Consider the following 23118-nt stretch of genomic DNA (forward strand, 5'->3'; position numbering starts at 1 on the left):
AAGTTGTCACGCCATAGCTGGTCCTCATGAGCATGTGTCCAGCAGCAGCAGCCCCAGGAGCGGGAGTGGCGCTCCGATGCTGGAGGTTAGAGCTCTTTATTGTTCTAAATACTGAAAACACTCAGGAGACGTCTACTGATATAACAAAGACTTCATAATTATGTTTTTGACAACATGAAATCGGTACTTACTAACTGAAACAGTGAAAATAATAGTTACTCTCAATGAATCCATCTGAATTCATCTTTATTTCTAGTGAGATGTTTCCGGGATTTACTCCCAAATGAAAATTTAACGGTGTCCACTTTCAACTTGACAAGATTTTAACACTCATTTACACCAAAATACTTTCTGATTCTTCAGAAGTAGAAACAAAATATTTAAAAGGGTGCATGAGAGTTAAAGCAATACTTCAAGGTCCTCACAAACGGGTGTCTTGAAATTAGGAATCTTTTTTTCCCCCTGCATCACTTCTCTGTAACTCCAGAATGAAGAAAGAGTCAGCAACGTTTATATTTATCTTGAAGCTGATGGCACCCAGTAGCCACTCATACTAACATTGTAACTGTACATCCATCCATCCATCCATTTTCTCCCTCTTCTCCTGTTGAGGGTGGTGGGGGTGGAGCCTATCCCAGCAGCCTTCCCCCTGGACAGGTCACCAGTCCATGGCAGGGCCAACACATAGAGACAGACAACCATTGGCTCTCCCAGCCACGCCTACGGTCAATTTAGAGTCTGGATTAACCTGGTCCCTCTTGATGTCTTTGGACTGTGGAGGAAGCTGGAGTACCAGAGAGAACCCAGCAGGAACAGGGAGAACATGGAGACTCACCCAGAAAGACCCCGTGCTGCAGCCGGGGCTGGAACCCAGAACCTTCTTGATGTGAGGTGACAGTGCTGACCACTGCTGCTTCAGTAAACTATTCAGCTGATTCAGTAAACTATCTGAACTAAAAACAAGCTAACTATAACCCTCATTCACGGTAGTGCTAAGCGTGACCAGCAGGGGCCCTCAGTTGAACCAACTCACTCGCTCTCATTCACGGTAGCAACGAAACAGAACTTCTTATCTGGCCATAGCCAGAGGATACATCTGAGTTCAGTTCCAAGTATTTAACACAGGAAGCAGAGGCAACTTCTGTCTGAAATAAAGCACATGACTCTGTTTTTAATAGATATGAAGCCAATTTGACCCCCAGAAACAAGTTGTCGGTTCTTGCAGCCCAACTTTCTAAATGTCACCTTTTCCTAACTCGGATGCCATGAGAACATGACTGCTGCTCCAAAGCCAATTAGTGAGTGACTGTAGACAAATATGTCGTGTGCTGATAGACTGGTCAAGATCAATACACAGACGATGAATTCAGCCGCACACCAGCCTCCAGGGCTGAAACCTGACGCCACTTGAAGCTGCCTTTAAGAGCAAGTCTTTGTCCTCCATCTTAACATGCAACTGAACAGGAGGGATAAACATTTACAGCCTGGTACCAAACGGTTTTCATCTCTGTAGTTAATGTCCTTATTGACACCAACGATTGGTGTTGGGGTGCCACCTATCCCCCCCCCCCCCCCACCCACTTGTCCAAATATTACCATATAAGCCACTCGGGGATAAAGAGGAGGAAAAAAATGGCAAGTGTTGAAATGCTAGCCTCCAGGCTTCAGAACTGGACTCCATGAGCCAGTGGGTGATGTCACACTGACGTCACGCTGGCCCCACCCACTAGTAAATAAAGGGAGGATTCACCCTAATTGGTCCCCATTCATTCCACACAGCCAGGATTGTAGCAATACTCCCCTTCTCCCCAGTGCACCCCTCCATTAAACAATGCCTTTCTTTCTCTGAGATACATTGAGGTCTTATTTTTTTGGGAGTGATCTTGCTCTGAAAACCCCAACGCTACTCTGCTGGATCGAAACATTTGACCAAATTCTAATGATCAATTTGTGCTCATTCCTCCTTTTGTGTGTGGAACAAGTCTGTACATTCATACGGTTTCCTCGCGTCAACACTTCAGCTGAATTTGTAATCCAACACAATTTGGTTACAAAAAGCAGCTTATACTTTTGTTTTTGTTGATGAATCTGAATTCTGAGAGTTTCCACAATGAGACTGATTTATGTCCCACCAACGCAAGGAATACTGCACACACACACACACACACACACACACACACACACACACACACTTGTGAGGACCTTCACTAATATTTTTACGTTTTACTTACACACTCTTGATAAAAATTTAAACTGGGAGTAAACCACACACACCTGATCGAAGGGTGCTGACCCACCTGGGACGGTCATTGAACGGTTACTATCACACATCACACAACATGCACAACCCACAACAATATAAAAAGTTCAGTGTAAAAAAACAAACAAAAAAAAACAACAACAGCAACACATCATGGCTGCCTAACCTTAACCCTGACGCTAAACCTAACCATGAACTAAATCTAACCCTGACTCCAAAAGCTAAATCTAAAGTCTTAAACATGTCCAACACACACACACACACACACACACACACACACACACACACACACACACACACACACACGCACACGCACACTTACGCACGCACACACACAGGGCTAAAGTGGTACCCTTCAGACACATTAGACGGAGGAGGGTGGGGCACCAGTAAAGATTTCTTAATGGGCTCTGCTGCCTCTCGTCCATCTGCCCTGATGACAAACACACATCAGCCTGATCAGCATCGTAGCCTCCACTGCTTTACTTTTGCTTTATTTACCAAAATATTGCAGTCTTACACTTTTCCACGGGAACTGGAGACCCACAGAACTAACAAATGGACAAAAAGACCAGCCGTTTTTGTTAGTGTGGCAGGTACGAATGATGGGAACAAATATCCGTGTTTTGCTGTCCTGATTGGATTTCTGTAGCCGGAGGGAATCATCTGGATGCCTGGTACTGTTCGAGCCCATGGGGAGCACACTCGCTAGGACTGTACATGAGTGACACTATCCAGCTGGCCGCAGCCTACACAGGACCTTCAGCAACAGTGACATCCCTGCAGGAGGATGCCTTCCCTGCACCACGGAGCAATCTTCATCGGAGCCTTCCTGATTGTGACCGGGGGCTCCACAGCCTTCCTGGCCTCCTACCAGAGCCGGCTGCAGGCGTTCTCCCTCTGCTGTGTGGTGCTGGGGGTGGTCATGCTCATCTTGGGGCTCTTCTGGGCTATGAACAGCAAAAATGCCGTCAGCTACAACCATCGGGAGTTTGACCCCGATTGTCCGCATTATCCATACAATGACTACCCTAACTTCAGCGGCCATGCCCTCTTCACTCATCCGGGGAACCGCTTCCCTGAGTCCCAGTCCGTCTTCCTGCCCAGGTGGGTGAAGTATAGATATTCATATCATTGCAGAATTTTATTCTGAAGCCAAAAATCAAAACTAAGACTCTTTCTCCTGAATTACATCCAATTAACATAACAAAGAGCTTATTCATAGACATAAAGTGTCTCTGTGTTTCTGAAAACCAAAACAGTGTTACTATTCATTCTTCCTCGTGAAACTCAACGTTTGATGACATCAGTGGCATATTTATTCGTTCTCAAGGTCCTTTTGTGAGGTGAACAGCAATTATCTTTCACAAGGCTTGCGCTCATATGAGGGGAAGGGGACATTCTGGCGTCAGCAGGCAGCAGGATTTAGATGAGAGTTGTGATGTAAAGAGGTTTAACAGCTGATTGATTTGTGCTGTCGGGTTCACCGAAGTCACCATGGCCGAAGCTCATGATCGCCCTGCACAGAATTCAACGGGACACGATGAGTGGCAGCTGATCTGTTCATAAGCTGATGTCTCTCCTATCAGTCTGATTTCCGTCATCATAGTATTTCGTTCACGGAACTATTTTGTCTCTCCCTTTGTTCCCTCGAGTGTAGGACTATGGAGCGTCACAGGCACGCTGCTCGTGGAGAGGAGTTTGACTATCCTCCCATGGAACCTGGGGGATTCAGTCCATCACCTCACCCTCCTCCATGGCTGGGACCCCCACCTCCCTATGAGGTTGCCATCAAAACCACATGCAGCTCTACACACCTGCGGCGGGCCTACTCAGACACACACCTGGCGACAGAGCCGCTGTTCGGACAGTCAAGAGAGATCAGCTTTGAGGTGTGATGCTGGACGACAGGAATGCCCCCATCCCTGGACATCAGACACTTACCTGAAGCATGTTTCTTTCTGATGTTGTTCTTCGCATGTTTCCCTTCTTGATTTCTGGAATTACACAGACACATACTCACGTACTCCAGGCTGTGCTGGAACTACAGGTAGATCTGCTTCCTCAAGCCAAAGACAAATGCACCAGGATCCTTTGTGTGTGTTTGTGTGTCTTTTCACTGTCTTGATGAACATTGTACGGAGAGTTTTGAACTCTCTGGACATGACAGATATCTCCAGTCACACATAGGTTCTTTCTTGTGTTGTAATTAGGCTGTGGCAGTAGGATCGAGCTTTAGAGAAGCTTGACTATTCAGGAAAAAGCCTGACTTCACGCAACCTGAAAATTGATTCAGGTTTAAATGACGAAGGTAATTCTGCAAGCAAAAGCATTTGTTCCAAGTATTTATTGTAAATTTCAGCAAAACAGATTTGGTCAACTGGCTCTTTTCTATATTGCCCTCCAGTTTTCGATGGTTTCTGTTATCTAACACTGCAGCGATGATTTATTTTTGTGGTGATACGCTGAAGAAGCCTCTTCCTCTCAGGACTAACCTAGTTTAACTCTGGATGAATGTGATCATTCTTAGGATATCAAGTGCTTGGGCCTGAGCAAAACGAGCACGAGTTGTTGCTCCTATTCGACAAGAGTCCTCTCAGTCAGCACACTGCTTTACTATCCCAACCGGACCACAGCATCAGAACCATTCCATGCCTCATCGTACCTGTTCCCCACTTTCACCGGTCAATTTGCAGAGATCCTTAACAACTGTGTTCTTGGTGTGTAATTTGGCCCTCAGTTTAGTCTTACAGATGGGAAGAAAGCAAGTCTGACAGCTATTTCTCACTCCCTGATCCTCCTGACGTCTAGTGTCTACCTCTTATAACTGTCAATCATCCGGACTTCAATGTTGCAAGACAAATGGTTGTCAAGAAGTTGCAAACAGCCTGTCTGAAAGAGTAAAGTGAGGGCTAAAATATTCAGTTGAGAAAAGAATGTATTAATGTATCTTATGAGGGGAGTTTAAAAACAACAACAACAGCAACAACAAACAATTAAGGGGCTTCTAAAAAGAAAGCAACACAAGAAATGCTGTCAGTAATGAGGTGGCCAAAGCTAATATGCCAACCTTGTTAATTACAGATTATTAGTCGATCTGACATGGAAAGATGGTTTATCATCATCCTACAATTTTACATCTTGTAATGATCACAACAAAGAAAAACACCAGAATGATCCTTTATGTTGTGTCCGGGCTGCACAGTCTGGATCACCTCCACCTCCTCCTCCTCCTCCTCCTCCACCACCTCCTCCTCCACCTCCTCCTCCTCCTCCTCAGGGTTCTCTCTGCTGCATCAATCACTTTTCACATGTAATTTCACCAAAATGATGAATCCTTAGTGATGAAAGATAGCGTGCGTCACGGTCACTCCAACACACCCGAGCTCTGCTCCGGACAGTCCTGCAACATCTGAGAGCTCTGATGGGCACAAGCTCACTTCTGTGACAGCACAAGGACAACAGAAGGTCACACACAAACACACACACACACACACACACACATACACACACACACACACACACTGCAATATGAGAGCAGGATCCAGGTTGCAGAGGAGCCACTGAGTAGTTTTGGCCTGGATGTTTTATTAACCCTTTACATGCATGATGCTTTGGTGTTTATACTCAGAACAACTTAAGGAGGAATCGTGCATCTCATTTCCAATCAGTTTGAGCGTGTGTGTGTGTGTGTGTGTGTGTGTGTGTGTGTGTGTGCTGAACTTCACATAATAAATCAATGATTAAGGACAGCTGGGAGTGGAACAGGCTGGATATTAAAGAAATGTCTGAGGAAAATAAGGAAGCATAAAAACGTCTCGTGTGTGTCAATAAATCATGCACATATCACAACTGCAGAGTTGGAAGAATGCTGAGAACACGACGACAAACCCAAGCCAACCGCCGTTTCACTTTCCGTCGTGATCTTCAGATGGCGATGGCCTGGGATTGTAAATGCCTTAAAAAACAACAACAACAACAAAAATGAATGAAGTTTTAACCTCAGTATTTAAGTGGCCATGATGAGAAAAACACTGCAATATTAACATCTGCAATTCCATAATAAAGGAGCAGACTCAGCCTGCTGACAAGCATGGCGTCCTGGCCGGGCGCTCCAGTGAACCACCACCCTAAAAACATGGCGTCAAGGTTGTTGTTGTTTTTTTTTTTTTTAACAACTTAGCGTGGAATCTTCAGGTCACTATTCTGAGCAGAATACACTTTATTATGTTTCCCAAATTCCATCATTCAGGAGATTACTGCTCCACCTTCTCCTGTGACACTCACTGAAACTTTTGACCTTTGACACCGGACCCTCCAACATGGCGCTGCAACTCCTCCTGGTTTTTGACGTGATGGGACGAAGACTTGTTGAGCTGATCCGGTCCAAGTCATACTTACTCCAGTTATTTGACTTCATTCATGTTTGACACATGTTGCACGGAAACATTTGAGACCACGAGGAAAGTGGGATGAAGGAGTGGTATCGGCGTCACCCCAGTAGAACCAGCATCGCTCCCTCTCAAATGCTGGCCGGCAGCGGAGCTCCTGCTCGGCTCTGAAACAAACTGGCCGCCTTGTTTCCAGAGTTGATCGGGTTTGTTTTTGGGACTCGAATTCTCCCCCTGTGCGAGCAGCTTGTGCTGATGTGTAGACGGTGCGCCCGCCCTGCCTCGTCACTGGAAAGCCTTCCTCATTAGAGCACTTCCTCACAGCGCACCACTCCCCTGCAGCCGCCGCTGCTGGGGCCACACGAAGACCAGAACCACCAGTTCATGCGACATCTACTCATACTGATCCTTGCTCCTCTGATCGCCACAACAACCCCCCGGATGTGCTTGCCATGCGGGGAGAGAACGCGACGCGGCAGCGGATCCCACAATGAGAGGCGCGGCGGGCTCGCAGGATATCCCGGCTGTTTTTCCCGGAGTTTTCCAGGGCTCGTGGGGTGGGGTGGGGTCGCCGTACGAGCTGCATCATGAAAGTTGATGTAGGCAAGACGAGAGATGATGAACCTCTGCACATCTGCTGAACCGCTCCTCGCTGCGATTTCAGGGAGAAAGAGGATCGGTGTGTTTGGCAGCGCGCAGATGTTTTAGGCTACATGTTGCGTTTCTTCCCAGCGGAAGTGTTTTACTGGCGTCGGATGCTGCGTATCACCCGTCCTCCCTCTGCTGAGGTGGGGGTGCAGCTGTAGCTGGAGGGATTCCTGGAAGAGAGATGCCGCTCCCCCCGGGCATGCTGCTCTGTCTGGGCATGCTGCTGATGACTGCAGGGGGGGTCGTGGCCCTGTGTGTGGGCCTGCCGAACCAGTCCGCCCCGCTGTTTGGTGTCGGGCTCTTCCTGGGCCTGGGGGGCGTGGGTCTGCTAGTCTCTGGGCTCTGCCTGGCCATGAAGAATCTCCAGGTGGCGGTGCCCGGACACTTCCTCCTGCACCCCCGCACTGGCACGCGCTTCAGCCCGCAGCAGGCACTGGCCATCCAGAGGTACGCACGAGCAGCTGCTCACACGTCAGTCTGCCTCAAAAATGTGTGTGTGTGTGTGTGTGTGTGTGTGCGCGTGCGTGCATGTGTGATGGAGAAGCTATCATCATGTAACTGAAAAATTCAAATCTATTTTTAAGGTCAGTGGAAAGAAAAGTGTCTTGTCTTTTTTGGAAGCTGTCTGTTTCTCTTGTTGGTCATTCATGACGGAAGATGGTGAGTTTTGGGGTTCTGGACCGTGAAAGAAGCAATTTGATCAAGTCTCTTTGCACTCTGGGAAATTGTGATGAGCATTTTCAACATTTTCTTGACAGTTTATACAGGAATCAGTTAATAATTTGATGAGAAATTAATTCTGAAGTTCTTGTAAATCGGTAATATTATCATACTTTTCTACAGTCTGACAGGCATGAGCAGTGATGCCTAAAATGCTGGAAACTGCCAGCATGAAGAGGTTAATAATTCTTTGGTTCAGGATGACCAGATACACATGCAGACAAAGCGCCTCGCAGGGAGCTGACAAAGGTCACGCCAGCTACAGACTGCAGTCTGACTGAGCCATGACGGGCTGCAGAGACTTAAATACATTGGACTTTTTGTTTCCGAGGATTAGAAAGCAGTAGATTTTCTGATTATGGACCGATTCTAGAAGTAGGTCATGAGGAGAACAGCAGCCTCACGTGCATGTGGTTGACAGATACTTCTGGTATTGGCTGAGATCATCTGCAACAGCCTGAAAATTTAAACAAGATGGGCTCTGCTCATTGTCCCGAGACACTAGGAGCACAGTTTCCATCACACAGGCTTTTTCTGCCTCCAGATGCTTAGCTGACAAAACCCAGGAGTTCTAAACCTGAAGTGCCCTGTAAATGGGAGACACAGACAGTGAATGTAGGTAAAATGTTCGGTCTTATTGAAATAAAATCATCACAATATGCAAACAAGAGGAAGCATCGTGTGCAGAAAATGTGCTGTGGCACCACTGAGTTGAAAGAACCTGAGCTGAACTCTGTTCTACGATTATGAAAGGGTGAACGGAGAGAGAGCGCTAACGTCCGCTGAACCGAGCTTTGCATCGTCAGGGCTGATTGGAGTTGAAGTGCTTTACAATCCAGTTTGGAAAGCAGGGCACCCCCAGTAAAACAGAACTAACATAGGACAGACTTCTGTCTTTGATCTCAGGGTTCAGACTATGATCTTGGTGTGCTGACTCTAATCTCCCGCTGCTTTGATAATACAAATAGACAGCAGGGACAAACCCAGTCAGGAACCCAACCCTTCGTTTCCGCATGCAGATGTCTGGTGTCTGTGAGTCGTACGCTGGAACCATCTGTTGAGTAGCCTTGGCTGAGCCGCTAATTTTCTCTGTTTTTCGACACTTAGACTCATGGAATATCGTCATGCACCTCCGAGGTAGCAAAAGCCTGTTATTTAGCTCAGTTGTAGCCTGTTAGCTTGTTTCTGGCGGCACAGTTTCTGTGGTCGAACCAAACTCTGCAATGTTTTTTTTTTCCAATATGTATGAATCACCTTCTGGAGTTTTGCAGAGTTTTTTGGCGGAACAGACAAAGCACCCTTTAGACAAAAGTGAGAAGCGCTCATCTAAATGGCTGAGATGGCAGTCAGTACTCAGATCTGACCGGTGGAGTCTGGCGGAGGAGGCGATGAGCCAGGAGGCACATGAGGAGTCAGCCTGCGAGAAAAGAACGACCAGAACTGGGGACGGGAAAGAGAAAGGAGAGATACTGACAGATCAGGGACATGTGGCCAGGGGAGGAGAGAGGAAAGTAAAAGTAGAAGCTCAGCAAGTCAGCACGTGAGGAACCACAGCCTGCTTCAGCATCAGGGAGTCTGGAGGAGGAGGAGGAGGAGAAGCCAGGGACTACAGCAGCTGCTCTGAAGCACAGTGACACAGTGCTAACCTCCACCACTGACACCTGAGCCTGAGTGTCGTGGGCTCATGACTGAGGGCCAGGAGCAGACATCCATCTGACTCATCCGGAGGAAGCTCGCCTGTTAAGTTGACACACACACAAAAATTGACAAGAGGCAGACCCCACACTGGCCCGCAGAGATGGAGAGAACCTCCTCGAAAGAAAAAATATAGTCAGAGTTAGCTTGCAGAGCAGCAGAGCCTGCAACGGGAAGCTCTCCAGCACGCAGACGAGCTGCAAAAGGTCCTTTGGCCCAAAAGAAAATCAATTTCTCGGTGTTGCGTCACGGGGGAATTGAGGTGAAAGGATATTAATTATCAAAGGACATCATGTGGAACAGCCTTTAATGGATGGGATTTGGTTAAAGATTTGGTTCATGGAGTTTTACAAGTCTTTCCAAGAGTCATGACTCAGGAGAGACTGGTTTCATGTGTGTGTTGTAATCTGAAGCCATGTAAAACAGCAATATTGGCAAACTGGCTAAAATTGATTATCAATCCTCTGCAGCAGACATGAGCAAACTGCGGTCCACACGGATTTTTAATCCGGCCTGCCGAACTTGTCCAAATTATATCTTTATATTCAATTTTATTATGGGTCAACCTTATTCATTTTTACCTTTTCCCTGTAATGCCCCTGTTTCACCAAAAGATGCCGCACTCCAAACACGTCAACCTTTGTCGGAGAGCTGTGTATTACTCTCCACTTCACTTTCTTCGCTTTGCACTTGGAGCCCTTCTGTAAAAATGAGCGGACCGAAGAAAAAGAGAAGTAGACAGCCGAGTGTTTAATGGAGTGGACGACACAAAATATTTTTTCACTGAAGGCTGGTCAGCAGCTGTATGTCTGATATGCCAGGAAACTGTTGCGGTTATCAGAGAATACAATGTCAGCCGCCAAGTTGCCACGACGCTGCTAACTAGGCTAGCAAACAGTCAACACAAGAACAGGCGGCTACGGCTCTCAGTTCAGCGGCTAATTTACAGACCCAGCAAAGAAAAATGTTCACAGGCAAACTGCAAGTCAAGAGTCAAGTAGCGAGGCAAGTTCTCAAATTAGCAAAGGCTAGCAAGCCTTTCTCCTCAGGCGAACTTTTGAAAGAATTCATGGAAGAGACAGCAGATCTCTTGTGTCCAGAGAGCAGGCAAAAAGGCAAGTTTGAAAAAAAAAAATTGGTTTATCACGCAGGACTGTGACTCCCTGTTGGAACTGGTTGATGAAGATGTAGCCAGTGAATTAAACAAAAAGGCCTGGTTCTTTAAGTTATATTTGCTAGCACTGGATGAAAGTGACAACATAAAAGACACTGCTCAGCTGCTAATTTTTATTTGAGGGATTAAGGAGAAGTTTTTTGACCATGGAGTCCCCGAAGAGAGGACTTGAGTAACCAGGTGTTAGCTGTCGTCGCGAGAATGAGGCTACTTGGAGTAAACTTGCTAATGTCACCACGGATGGATCACCAAATTTAACTGGAAAATAAAACGTTGGGCTGCTGAAAAGAATCCAGGATAAAGTGACAGAGGAAAAACCTGATGGGGATATTATTTTCCTGCATCATTCCTCAGGGAGCTTCATAATCCTGTCGTAAAACTTGTTAGCTTCACACGAGCCAGGGGTCTTCGGCATCGTCAGCTTATTACGTTCCCGGAAGAAACCGATGCAGATCACCTGGACTGACTTTGCCGCTCTCGTGTCCACTGGTTAAGTTTGAGCAAAGTGTTTCAACGAGTGCGGGAGCTCAAAGAGGAGATTAGCGTAACTTTTGGAAGTTAATGAGGGAATTTCCTGAGCTGAGCAACAAGAACAGGCTTTGTGACAAATGAATGCCCTGAACATGAGGCTACAGGGGAAAGACATCCATACAAATGTTAGAGTCTTCAAATCCAGACAGATTTCGAACAAAACTCTCGCTCCTTTCCCCACTCTTGCCTTGCAGAAAGAGGCGATCCGAAAGCCGAAGACGTACAGCTTAACGAAGCCACGTTGTGGACGATGGCACAGAAGACGCTGAGGATGTTTGGCTCACCCTTCGTTTGCGGGCAGACATTCGGCGTCATGAACATCAGCAAAAGCCCATCACAGATCCAAGCTAACTGACCAACACCTCAGATAGATCCTGAGGAGTAACACAACAAAACCAACTCCAGACTTTGATGCACTGGCAAAAAAAGAGATCGACAGCACAGTTCCCTCTGAACCTGGACGGGAGTTTCTCCACTGGGTTATGTAATTTATGCATTTGGAACACAACTTGTACAATGAGCCTTGCATATTCATGCTTTGCTGCCTGTTAAAGGTTAACTCCTTTCATGCAGCGGCTTTTTCATGTCATTTATATGAGTTCACACAAACCAACCATCTGTTCCTGGCCCCCTGTCAAATTTCAGAAGCCATTGTGACCTGCGAGTCAAAACGTTTGCCCACCCCTGCTCCACAGGCTCTGAGAAACAAAACTGTAGGTAACCTAATGACAGCGAGGGAGGCGCCGTAATGCCAGGCTTCGTCTGAGAGCTGGTCCACCATCTCATATCACGAGTACTTCAAAATTTAACATTTGAGAAAACACGCAAAAAATGCAACTCAGGCTCTGTGAGTAACTGTCGGCAGGACCCAGACTGTCCCTGTGAGAACTACTTTAAAAATTAGCTGAGTCTTGAAGAAGAAGAAGAATCCATTTTAGGACATTTCTGTCCTGAAGTCCTATAATTCGTTGAAGTGAGTTTTTCTTTTCTCATGTTTCTGATGATGCTCAGTCCCAGAGGTCACCGATGTTATGAAAGGTAACGTTTCGTTTCTGTTGGTTAGCGATCAGTGGCGTCATGTCCTCTTTGGCCAGGAAGCGTGCAACATGTATAGGAGGCTTGTAGATGATTCAAAATCAAAGTAATCCTATAAACACCAGGTGGGTGGGTGTAACCATGGCAACTGAAGTGTACGTAGAGGAGAGTGAACAAGCTGTAACAGCCGCTGAAGGGTCCTAAACTAGGAGTGACTGTCCCTTCTTTTGTCTTCCAGGAGGTTGGACCGGATTCGTCGGGAGATGTCAACAGACTCTGTCAGCAGGAGACCAGAGCCTGAACCGTCCCTCCCATCAACCCCGCCTCCTTGGACCATGGAGCCTCCTCCGTCCTACGACACAGTGATGAATAGCCAAGAACGTGGCGAGCAGCTGTAGCATCTCACTCTGGTGGACATATTAACTTTGCGTCAGTGCCTTTAGTCTGCAGGTGTCAGCGGGTGAACAGTCTCTGGGTGAACTGATGCCGGACGCTGGACGCAGCGAAGCCTGTGGACGGAGCTCCTCTGTGTCCAGCGCACGTGCATGTTGTGACTGACCGAGAACGGATTCCGAGGGATCGCGACTAAGCTCCTTCACTCGCTATGTAAACTAAGGGCCTTTCTCAAGAGCAGCTTTGTGTAACTTTTACAATTCACTCCAACACGTTGGCCTCAGGCCTCCTGTAGACTCCTGATTCGGATTTTTGATTGGCCTGCTTGTATTTATGTGACCTACTACTGTGGCTGCACCGCACTCTTCTCCAAACACTTTCCTCATACTTACAATATTCCGCTTCGTATTTGTACTTTTTGTTACAACTTTGCACAAGATTCATTGACAGCTAATTCCTATGCAAAGTGCCTTAACCAGTGACAGCTGAATGTTATCAATACAGTTATCCATCCGTCTGTGTCGTACCGTGTTTGCAGAACCTTGCTAGCAGAGAGAAAAATATTCATATTTGGTCGCCATACAGAAAAAAAGGTCTCAATGGGATCAAACCTCTTTCCTTAATTTGATGAATTGGTGGCTATAATTGGTAAGAAGATGGAACTTTTTCTCTACAAATGCATCAAAGCGTGCAATAAGTTTTGTTTTTTTTTTATATCTCATGGCCACAAAATGATTAAACTTCAGGACCACTTCATACCTTATGGCTACGAAAAAATTAAATTGATGGGAAAAGTTACATGTTTTGCCCATGAAATGATTATATTGAGCTAACTTGTTAAACCTCCAGGCCGTGAATTAAACTGTGGGAGCAGTTTTAACCCGTGGCCATGAATTAACCCTCAGAGCTCACTGGTCCACGCTGAAGACGAAGACTGTTTACTTTTATAATGTCTGAGGAACTCACAACAGATCTAAAAACGAACAATTGTGAGAGGAACTTATCTTATATTCTCTGAATTCCAATGGTTAAACTGAGGGAACAAGTAATGTCTCGTGGCCGTAACATAGTTTTTCTCCTCTGTGGCGACTCCAGGGCTGCATGGTTGTTTCTATGTTGTGAATTTTCTGTATACTTGAGTTGATGAACATCTACAGAGCTCTTGGAGGGTGGTCTGCTCAGAATCCTTCGTGGGCGGGCAGAGAAGTCATGACAGATCACCCAAACACTAAACCGTGTTTCCCGGATCAGGATCTGAGAGGTGGCTGGCTTTCCTCCAGCAGCTCCTGGCAAGGTGACCTGTAACAACTCCGACCAGCCGGGCTGTCTGCAGGCTGTAATAGGCAGCCGAGTGGAACCGCGTTTCCTCCACCCTCACCTTCAAGCCTTGACACAAAACCACATAGTACAACAGGTGCTGCACACACCAGGGCTGCAGCGATGGTGCAGGGGAAACCGTATCGTTATGGGCTGATCGTGGCGGGGTTCTGTGTGACGGCGGTCGGCCTCTTCATCTTGATTCAGGAACGGCCGCACGTCTACGGCACAATGTGTGTTCTAGGGATCATTATGGTGGTTGTGGGGACGGTGTGGAGCCTCTGCCAGTGTTATCCCCAGGTAGAGACACACACAGGAAGTGATGTGACTACTGGTGTGTAGAAAATGATGTGATTGTGTGTGTGCGTGTGTTTATTAGGTCATTTTGGCACCTGTGATTCAGGATAAAAGTCTAGAGGAACTAGCGTGTGCTGCAACTGAAGCACAAAATGAGAGGTACTGTGAGGACACACACACTCACACACACTCACACACACTTACAGTCCTGACGGTGTACAGTCACATCAGGACAGGCTTTAACGATTGTCTGTGGGTTGTCTGTGAGCAGTGTGGGTGGGTGGGGGCTGGGGGTGGTGGTGGGGAGTCTGCTCTAATAGACCATGGATGCTAACTTTATCAAGTTGCGGGGAAATGAATGGTGATGGAGCACAGCTGGCTGCAGGCTGGGGGTGGGGGTGGGGGTGGGGGGTAGCAAGAGGAGATGAGATCAGCGATCAGCTGAAGGAAGCGGCTGAAGGGCAGAGCAGTTGGAAACGTGGTCACACAAGAACCCTGAAAGGTCTTTGATGGAAGCAATAGGAGACTCACACACACACACACATAGCCTATGCATGTTACTGTGTGTAATTCCATGTATGTTCAGCAAATCCTGCCTCATAAGAAAAAAGTAAGAAAATGAGGACAAACTAGAACTAGACCAGATTCTATTTTTGTGACCAACCCCCCCCCCCCCCCCACCCCCCGGCTTCTTCTTTTAATTTTAGGCCCACTGAGGCTCTGCTGAGTTCCTCAGGCCACAAGCAGAACAGCGGACTCCTTCAGAGCCAGCGTCACAGCTGTCCTGCGCTGCACCTGGTCTGAGGCAGGGATGACATCAGGACGCCTTCCCATTCCCATCATCACTCAGGACGCTCACTATGTCACGCTGGTTCCTCTGAGTGTGTGTTGCATGAATGTTCCAGAAGATGGCCTCGTTGCAAAGCTGGCAGAGTGAATGGCAAACCTGAAAGTGTCCTTTTATTAACACACAGACACACACACACACACACACGCAGCACTAACCTGTTTTAGAATTCTCAAAGATATTCGTTTTTGTCCTGTCTAGATGGGAGACATTAAAGAACAGTGAATGCAGCAGGTAGCCGTCTCCATTGTTGCTGGTGAGCCTTCATTACAGAGGCGGTTTCCCTCTTAAGAGAAAACGTCTGTGATTCTCATCAAAATGCATTGTGTGCACAGCCTTGAGGCCTCACAGGATAAATGCAAAATGTTTGAGCGACTGCACTCGCTGGCTGTCACCAACGACAGTGATCTGCTGAGCCAGACTGGCAGGACCGTATAAAGACTTGAACATGTGTGACTCCGGTGTAAACAGAGCTACAGGGCTCAGCAAGTCCACATGACGTGTGGAATGGAAGGTTGTGAGAAGCTCTCTGTCATGAACTTGTAGTCTTGCATGTTGAAGGTGTGAGAGGACACACACTTGTGCTTGGCAGCACACAATCCCTCAAAGCTGTAATGTTAACAATCACAACCTTGCATCTCTGTCTTTGATAATTCCTTCCACACTGGAGTTACACAACCCCCTGAATGTGGAACTGCACAAGACTCAGCCGGCTTTACCGCGGTGCCTCTCTGTCTCTGATGTGAGGGTGAAAGTTAGCTGTTATGGCGCTAAATCTAGAAGGAAATCAGCTGTGAGTTACCCTGATGAGGTCAAGGTAGTGTTTGCACGAAGGTCAAAGTTCCAGTATCTAAAATTCTGGGCAGAAATAGAATATGAATATTCCTCAACGGGTTTTAGTTCATGTACAACCACCACTAGCCGAGGCTAGAATGAGCCTCTATCCGCAGAGGGAGTGGGTCCTCTTTCTCGCCGCCTGCCATGCTGCAACTACAGTAGCTGGAAAAGAGGCGGCAGCCTTACTGCTCACATGACAGTACTGGAATGTTCCTGCCACCCAGACACTGAGCTGGTAGTCGTGGGCTGCTTCAGTGCTACATCATCCCCCACAGTGACTTGACTCCGCCCTTGAATGCGTTCTCCCAGCAGAAATCAATCAGATGAGGCTGGACAATTATTTTGCTTGTTTCTGATTTGTGTGAGAGCAGCAGCAGACGTAATCTCTCCTGCTGCTGGTCCAGCTCGTCTGGTTTAACGGCACTGGTTAGCAGGTTTAACCTTGTCGATTAGTTCTGGTGTCTTTCCCCACCTCTTCCGCGTTTTATGCGCCGCTGTTTTCAAAGTCACAGTAACCACGTGGAAAACAGGAAACCCACAAACTACCCACTTGAAAAGATTTTACAAAGTTTTGGATCATAAAATAAAGCAGGAGGACAGCAGATAATTACAAAAAATATGAAATATACAACTTTCCTGGACACACTTCTGCAGGGGCACCATTGCTGCATCCTGAGCTTTGCACCGCCCATCACACACATGATTGTCTCACACCAACAAAAGCGTTTTCCTTTTATCGGCTAGCAACTGTCATATTATGAGAAGTCAGTTTTAACATATCAAGTGAAAAATCCCGTGGACAGCTGACTCTGGGTCAGGGGAGAGGTGAAAGGTTGCAGTCTGCAACTCCACCACTGGGTGTCCCCAGATCCTTCACCCTGCTCCTTCAAACCAGTAAATTAATAAAGAAAGAAGTGCACCGTGCGTCCACTTGCTTTTAATTTGAACATTTCGGCACTCAGACCTGCAGTTGCTGCTGGGAAGCTGACAGACGGACTGATGCTTGGAGGAGTTCAGCAGAGTTCTGCAGACTCTCCGTTCTCTGAACGCACACCACCACTGACGCACAAATAAATAAATAAGATGAACCAGAAAGAAGAGTTCACCATGTTGAGCCTCTTTGAACACATTCGCGCAGCGCGAGTTGCACAGCAGCGCAGCGCCCGAATGCGTAACTCGTGATGTTGCCATCTCAGTGTGCGCGTTAACAAATCTGTTTGAAGCGGGAGGCGGACATGCAGTGATTTCAGGGTTCATTGAGGGGAAGCATGAAACATGACTCTCTACTGTAAGAGGTGTTTTAACGGAGGAGAATCATTCGATACAAAAGCGGTGGCGTGAGCCCCTGAGACGTCACCAGTCCCCGCCTTGCATTATAAGAATCAATTGTTCCATTTTGCCCCCCAAAATCGGAATCGATGTTTGAAGGCGTCATCTGACTGTCAGGCACCGAGGAGGACGCGCGGCTGGCGGGGAGCATCAGCCTGAATCAGAGATTCTTCCGTGGATTTGTGACACTTTCGTTCTCCCCATTTCACCGTAAACAATCCGTCAAGTGTGCAGAATGCGCCGCGCCTCCGCCTGGGTCGGCTGGGCGCTGTGTTTGTGCGCATCTTTGGCCATCAGCGCGCAACACGAACCCGAGAACAAGCAGATGGATCTGGATCTGATCCGGGGCGACGGGACTCAACCTGAAGCCGGACTCGAACCGGCTGCCGAGTTCCTCAGGTGCCATAAGGTAAGTCACGCGTCTGGTCCTTAACGTCCCACCGCGCACCTGACAAGTTCAATCATCCAAGACTCCGCTGATGAAGGAGTCATGAGCACCAACGATACGTGGAAGGATTGAGAGGTGCTCGATGTTGACGCTGATGCGCCAAGCGAAGCGGCACAATCCATTAAACATCACCACACAAGTGTGCTCTCTGCTGCGTTCCAGCCCGCATGGCGCATGCCCGGTCAGTATCTGGTCCTGCTGCACCCGGGGACGCACGAGTCTCACGTTCAGAGGACCATCAGGAGGCTGAGAGCCAAAGCGGCCAGGGGGGGCTACCTGCTCGAGGTCCTGCAGACCTACTCCGGAGCGCTGCGCGGCTTTCTGGTCAAGATGAGCAGTGATGTCCTTCACCTGGTAACTCCTCACCTGCGGCGCCCACACATCAACGACGAGGAAAAACACAAGTTTATAGGCTGATATAAAACGTAATAATATAATACATTTTAAATATAAATATAAGTATTTGTTTTCAATGGTAGATATAATAAATTTGAAAGTTCCACCTCAGGGTTCCTGGTGAAAATTTCTACTTTACTGAAGAAGTGAGGTCCAGGAGCTCCTGAGACGTCACATCGTCCAGTCCCAGCAGACATTCCTGCAGAATTTGTAGAAATCTCCTCCGGGCATGCAACAGACATGGTGATCACGTGAGGTGACGTGAACTTGACCTTTGACCTCCAAAATATTTTCAATACATCCTCAAGTCCCAGTGGACGGTGTTCATCCTAACTTAAAACAGTGACCTTTGAACTTAGACCTCTAAAATCTTCTAAGTTCATCTTTGAGTCCCAGTGGACGTTTGGATCAAATTTAAAGAAATTCCCTCCAAGCTCTCCTGAGAAATCAGGAGAGCACGAGGTGACATGACCTTGACCCTTGACCTCCAAAATATTTTCAATGCATCCTCAAATCCCAGTGGGGGGGGGGGGGTCATCCCAATAAAAAAAAAAGAAAGAAAACAAGACAACAACCTTGAGGCACTCGCCAGATATCATGTTAACGTGAAGTGACATGACCTTGACTCTTGACCTCCAAAATTTTTATCAGTGCATCCTCGAGTCCCAGTGGACAATTTATCAGTTTTAATATTTTCCTCCAGGCAGCTGGACATACTACGACCACATGAGGTGGCAGTGACCTTTGAACTTAGACCACTAAAATCATTCAAGTTTATCTTTTAGTCCCAGTGGACGTTTGTGCCAAATTTGAAGGAATTCACCCGAGGTTTTCCCGAGACGTCACGTTCTGAACCACTGAAACACGCCATGACGTCTCTGTCCCACAGCTGCGGCTGAGGCATAAATACGTTTTGACTGACTCGCGTCCACTGTCATTTCTCACCTCGCAGTCGTCACCATCAAGTCATACACAAGTATTTACTATTTACTTCCTGTGTTTTGCCTTGTGAATATCCTCCTTCCAGGCAGCGAAGCTCCCTCATGTCTATTACATAGAAGAGGACTCCTTCATCTTTGCTCAGAGCGCCCCCTGGAACCTCCAGAAGTTACTGCACCCTCATGGTAGTCCCTCTGAAAATGGAACTTACAGTCCTCCCAGTGAGTCGGTCTCTACTCCCACCAAACACACACGTCTATGCATGGAACACCGATGCGATTCTGTTCGTAACGTTTGTCTCCTGTGCAGATGATGGAGGGAGGGCGGAGGTGTACCTGATGGATGGAAGTGTTCAGAGTTCTCACAGAGAGGTTGAAGGACGAGTGCTCATCACTGACTTCACTAATGTTCCTGAGGAGGACGGGGTCAGAGTGCATAGACAGGTCTGACAACACACTCACACTCACACTCACACACACACACACACACACACACACACACACACACACACACACACACACACACACACACACACACACACACACACACACGCACGCACTAAAAACCCTCTCAAGCTTGGCCCAAGGCTCTGGCAGGTCAGACAAGCTGAGTTTAATAATTGCGCCACCTAGTGGTTACTGGAGCATCATTTGATTTACATTGTGAGAGTGATAGACTTCAGTTTCAAATGTGCAAATAGACAGAAACATCAGTGTCACTCTCTCTCCTGTAGGCAAGCCAGTGTGACAGTCACGGCACACACATGGCTGGCGTCGTGAGCGGCTCGGACTCGGGCGTCGCTCGAGGTGCAGGCATCAATGTGGTCCGTGTGCTCAACTGCCAGGGGAAGGGGACCGTGTCAGGAGCTCTGGCAGGTAGGAGTTCCTCCAAACGCCTTCCACAGAGTCCACTTACAATGGCCGATACCCGCAAACCCTCAATGAGAAGAGCATCTTTCTGGTCTCCATCCCACTCAGGCTTAGAGTCCATCCGAGCAGCTTTACAGGCCCGTCCGGTGGATGCAGTGGTGGTTCTGCTGCCTTTCACTGGGGGCTTCAGCCGATCATTAAACGCAGCCTGTCGGGACCTGGTGACCAATGGTGCCGTGGTGATCGCTGCTGCCGGGAACTACAGAGATGATGCCTGCCTCTACTCACCTGCATCAGAGCCTGAGGTAGAACCTGGTGGATGGGGACGAACACACACACACACACACACACAAACATGACTTCAACTCCTCATGTGTGCAGGTCATCACCGTCGGCGCCGTGAACTTCTCCGACCAGCTCATGTCACAGGGGGCAGGTGGCACCAACTTTGGCCGATGTGTTGATCTCTTCGCACCTGGTGATGACATCGTCAGTGCTAGCAGTGACTGCAGCACCTGTTTCACCTCCCGTAGTGGGACGTCCCAGGCGGCCGCGCATGCCGCTGGTATGCACACACATTAGAAAACAAGTTATGTGTGTGTAGCTGCAGTATTAACGCTTTCTATTTTGCACATGCAGGTGTAGCTGCAGTGATCCTGACATCCAACCAGAACACGTCCCCGCTGCAGGTCCTGCACACAATGCTGCACTCCTCCACCAGCAACAACATCAACCTGCTCGCTGTTCCTGAAAGCCATCGTGTCACGACTCCCAACCTGGTGGTGGGGATGCCGCCTGCCAGCAACACCACAGGTTAGTGATTCATCTCACACACACACACACACACACACACACACACACAGAATCTGCATCACACACATATATGGATGTGCAGGTGGGGAGCTGCTGTGTCGCTCAGTGTGGTCAGAGAAATCTGGGGCTGCTCACGCCGACACAGCTGTCAGTCGCTGCCGTCAGTCGGAGGAGATGATGGGCTGCAGTGGCTACACTCCTGACGGCGTTGCCATGGGAGAAACCATCGCTGTGAGTAAAAATGGACTTAACCTTTGATGCAACTGGCACACAATAATAACTGTCTTTGTTACCAGGTGACCGGTGGACGGATGGAGTGTGTGGCCTACAACAGTGCGGGGGGTAAAGGTGTGTACGCTGTGGCACGCTGCTGTGTGATGGGCAGCCTGCAGTGCCAGATCCACTCCAGTCCTCAGTCTGGGCAAGATGCCGAGTGTGAGAGCAGGCAACAGCAACTGTCTGGTAGGTCTCAGACACACACACACACACACACACACGACGTTGACTCTCTTCCTGATGGCTACTTACAGCACCACATACTGTCTGAATATAAATACATTTTCTCAATGAATGCGTGAATTATCTATTTTTTTAAAGGGGCATTTTCATTTAAATTTCTTTTTTAGAATTAGAAGTCATTGGACCTGAGATAGTTAAAAGCTATCTGTCTGTTGTCCCTGGGCAGGCGGACAAAAATATCAAATGCAATATGTACAACAGCAGCATGTGTGTGAAGTATCCATTCATGTGGATATTACACAACATAAGACAACACACATAAAGACCCATGATGGTGAACACATGGACCTGCACCGTAGGAAATGTCAGTCGGTAGAAAACCGTGACCGTGAGGTGGGACATTCGAACGTCAACAGTTTTCCATGTGAAGCGGCCGCTCTTCTCCCTCCAGGCTGCACATCTCGGTCCACTGCTGCGATCTCGTCAGACTCACGTCCACATCACCGTGGAAGGAAGCGGTGCGTGGCGAGAGAAGGCGTGACATCAGATGCAGTGTGCTGCCGCGGTCCATCTCTGGAGTGCAAACTGCTGGAAAATATATCAGCTGATCAAGAGCAGGTGAACGATTTAAGAGAAATTGTTGGAAAAATATCCTCCACCATCAACCCTCTGACACCGCTGCTGGTTTCTCGCAGGTGGAGGTTTCCTGTCCTGTTGGCTGGACTCTGACCGACTGCAGCGCCATCTCTCGTGGCTCTGCCATCATGGGGCCGGTTGCTAAGGGCAACAGCTGCCATGTTCACAGTACCACAGGAGCAGATGGGACCGCTGGCGTGGCTGTGTGCTGTCGCATCAGACCACCGGAGCAGCCCCCAACAACCCCTCCCCGATCTCACTGAAACCACTTGGATATTTCTGTAACGCAGTTCCCCCACATTTGTCCTCCTGTCTGTACGACCTTTAACCTCTCATATTCTTGACTGAGTACTTTTGTAACGCTGTTTCACTTTTATGATCAAGGCTGAATAAGCACAAACGTGGCCTCATTGTGTCGTCTCTCTAGCTGCTTATATGTTGTACGGTTTGCAAAATGTAACCAAATATTTTTGTATCTTTTTACAAAATAATTATAATAAAAGCACTACTATGAGAAAAAAGATTTGCTTGTGACCCAATGTGGAAATCTTCAGCTGGTCAGAGAAAGTTGTCAAACACCTGAGCACTTTAAAAAAAAAAGAAGAAGAAAAAACAGAAAAAGAAAATGTTGGAAAATATCAGGTGATTCTGTTCGCTGATGCAGTTCAATCAAATCAAGTCTGGTCCTCGCACAGTTAAACACACCACCCGTGTGTGTGTTTTCGTCTCTGAGAGATGGTGATGACATGGCGCTGGTAAAGCAGGTCTGAGTAGTTGCCTTTAAGGTGACCATAAGCAACGTATCCTTGTGTTCTTGAACTGCACTCTGGTTCTCATCCACAGTCACAAAACAGACAGAAACATCCACTTGAGAGAAGCAGTCACGCTGGCAGGACTGGGGGACGTTAACCCCTCGTGACAGACGTCGGACCGGTGGCTTTAGTTCAGGAGCTTCAGCGGCTCGCCGCGTCAGTTCAACTCACTGAAACCTGATGGTGACGTGGTGACGGAAACGCTGCTGCATTCCACTCACCGGCCACTTCATCGGGTAAACCTGTACGTCACGCAGGACAGCTTCTCCTTG

At 47.8% G+C, this 23118-nt stretch overlaps 4 protein-coding genes across 4 annotated transcripts; all 4 read left to right on the top strand.

Annotated features, from left to right (window-relative positions):
* The first annotated feature begins 3011 nt into the window (after window positions 1–3011).
* Window positions 3012–4193, top strand: LOC147250268 (uncharacterized). Its single transcript, XM_086224608.1, has 2 exons — window positions 3012–3367; window positions 3921–4193. Exons 1-2 carry the CDS (start codon window positions 3051–3053, stop codon window positions 4156–4158), a joined length of 555 nt encoding a protein of 184 aa, XP_086080734.1. The 5' UTR covers window positions 3012–3050; the 3' UTR covers window positions 4159–4193.
* Window positions 4194–6768: 2575 nt separating this feature from the next.
* On the top strand, window positions 6769–14233 carry LOC147250269 (uncharacterized). The gene is made up of 2 exons (XM_086225288.1): window positions 6769–7746; window positions 12693–14233. Exons 1-2 carry the CDS (start codon window positions 7481–7483, stop codon window positions 12850–12852), a joined length of 426 nt encoding a protein of 141 aa, XP_086081414.1. The 5' UTR covers window positions 6769–7480; the 3' UTR covers window positions 12853–14233.
* A 54-nt stretch (window positions 14234–14287) lies between these two features.
* On the top strand, window positions 14288–15684 carry bsnd (barttin CLCNK type accessory subunit beta). Its single transcript, XM_086225289.1, has 3 exons — window positions 14288–14464; window positions 14544–14620; window positions 15169–15684. The coding sequence occupies exons 1-3, from the start codon at window positions 14288–14290 to the stop codon at window positions 15263–15265; spliced, it is 351 nt and encodes a 116-aa protein (XP_086081415.1). The 3' UTR covers window positions 15266–15684.
* A 1678-nt stretch (window positions 15685–17362) lies between these two features.
* pcsk9 (proprotein convertase subtilisin/kexin type 9) lies at window positions 17363–22542 on the top strand. The gene is made up of 12 exons (XM_086223822.1): window positions 17363–17883; window positions 18085–18276; window positions 19346–19478; window positions 19567–19700; window positions 19991–20132; window positions 20235–20431; window positions 20508–20691; window positions 20766–20939; window positions 21022–21170; window positions 21236–21401; window positions 21850–22016; window positions 22094–22542. The coding sequence occupies exons 1-12, from the start codon at window positions 17710–17712 to the stop codon at window positions 22295–22297; spliced, it is 2016 nt and encodes a 671-aa protein (XP_086079948.1). The 5' UTR covers window positions 17363–17709; the 3' UTR covers window positions 22298–22542.
* The last annotated feature ends 576 nt before the right edge of the window (window positions 22543–23118 follow it).

This window comes from Aulostomus chinensis, chromosome 14 (assembly GCF_037954235.1).
Source record: "Aulostomus chinensis isolate RoL2024-O1b breed Wild chromosome 14, RoL_Achi_v1.0, whole genome shotgun sequence".
Lineage (NCBI taxonomy): Eukaryota > Metazoa > Chordata > Actinopteri > Syngnathiformes > Aulostomidae > Aulostomus > Aulostomus chinensis.

Coding starts and splice junctions, on each gene's coding strand:
- LOC147250268 (XM_086224608.1), top strand. CDS start 3,051: ATGCCTTCCCTGCACCACGGAGCAATCTTCATCGGAGCCTTCCTGATT. Junction 3,368..3,920: donor CAGTCCGTCTTCCTGCCCAG/GTGGGTGAAGTA, acceptor CCTCGAGTGTAG/GACTATGGAGCGTCACAGGC.
- LOC147250269 (XM_086225288.1), top strand. CDS start 7,481: ATGCCGCTCCCCCCGGGCATGCTGCTCTGTCTGGGCATGCTGCTGATG. Junction 7,747..12,692: donor CAGGCACTGGCCATCCAGAG/GTACGCACGAGC, acceptor TTTGTCTTCCAG/GAGGTTGGACCGGATTCGTC.
- bsnd (XM_086225289.1), top strand. CDS start 14,288: ATGGTGCAGGGGAAACCGTATCGTTATGGGCTGATCGTGGCGGGGTTC. Junction 14,465..14,543: donor TCTGCCAGTGTTATCCCCAG/GTAGAGACACAC, acceptor TGTGTTTATTAG/GTCATTTTGGCACCTGTGAT. Junction 14,621..15,168: donor ACTGAAGCACAAAATGAGAG/GTACTGTGAGGA, acceptor TTTTAATTTTAG/GCCCACTGAGGCTCTGCTGA.
- pcsk9 (XM_086223822.1), top strand. CDS start 17,710: ATGCGCCGCGCCTCCGCCTGGGTCGGCTGGGCGCTGTGTTTGTGCGCA. Junction 20,432..20,507: donor CACCTGCATCAGAGCCTGAG/GTAGAACCTGGT, acceptor TCATGTGTGCAG/GTCATCACCGTCGGCGCCGT. Junction 20,692..20,765: donor GGCGGCCGCGCATGCCGCTG/GTATGCACACAC, acceptor TTGCACATGCAG/GTGTAGCTGCAGTGATCCTG.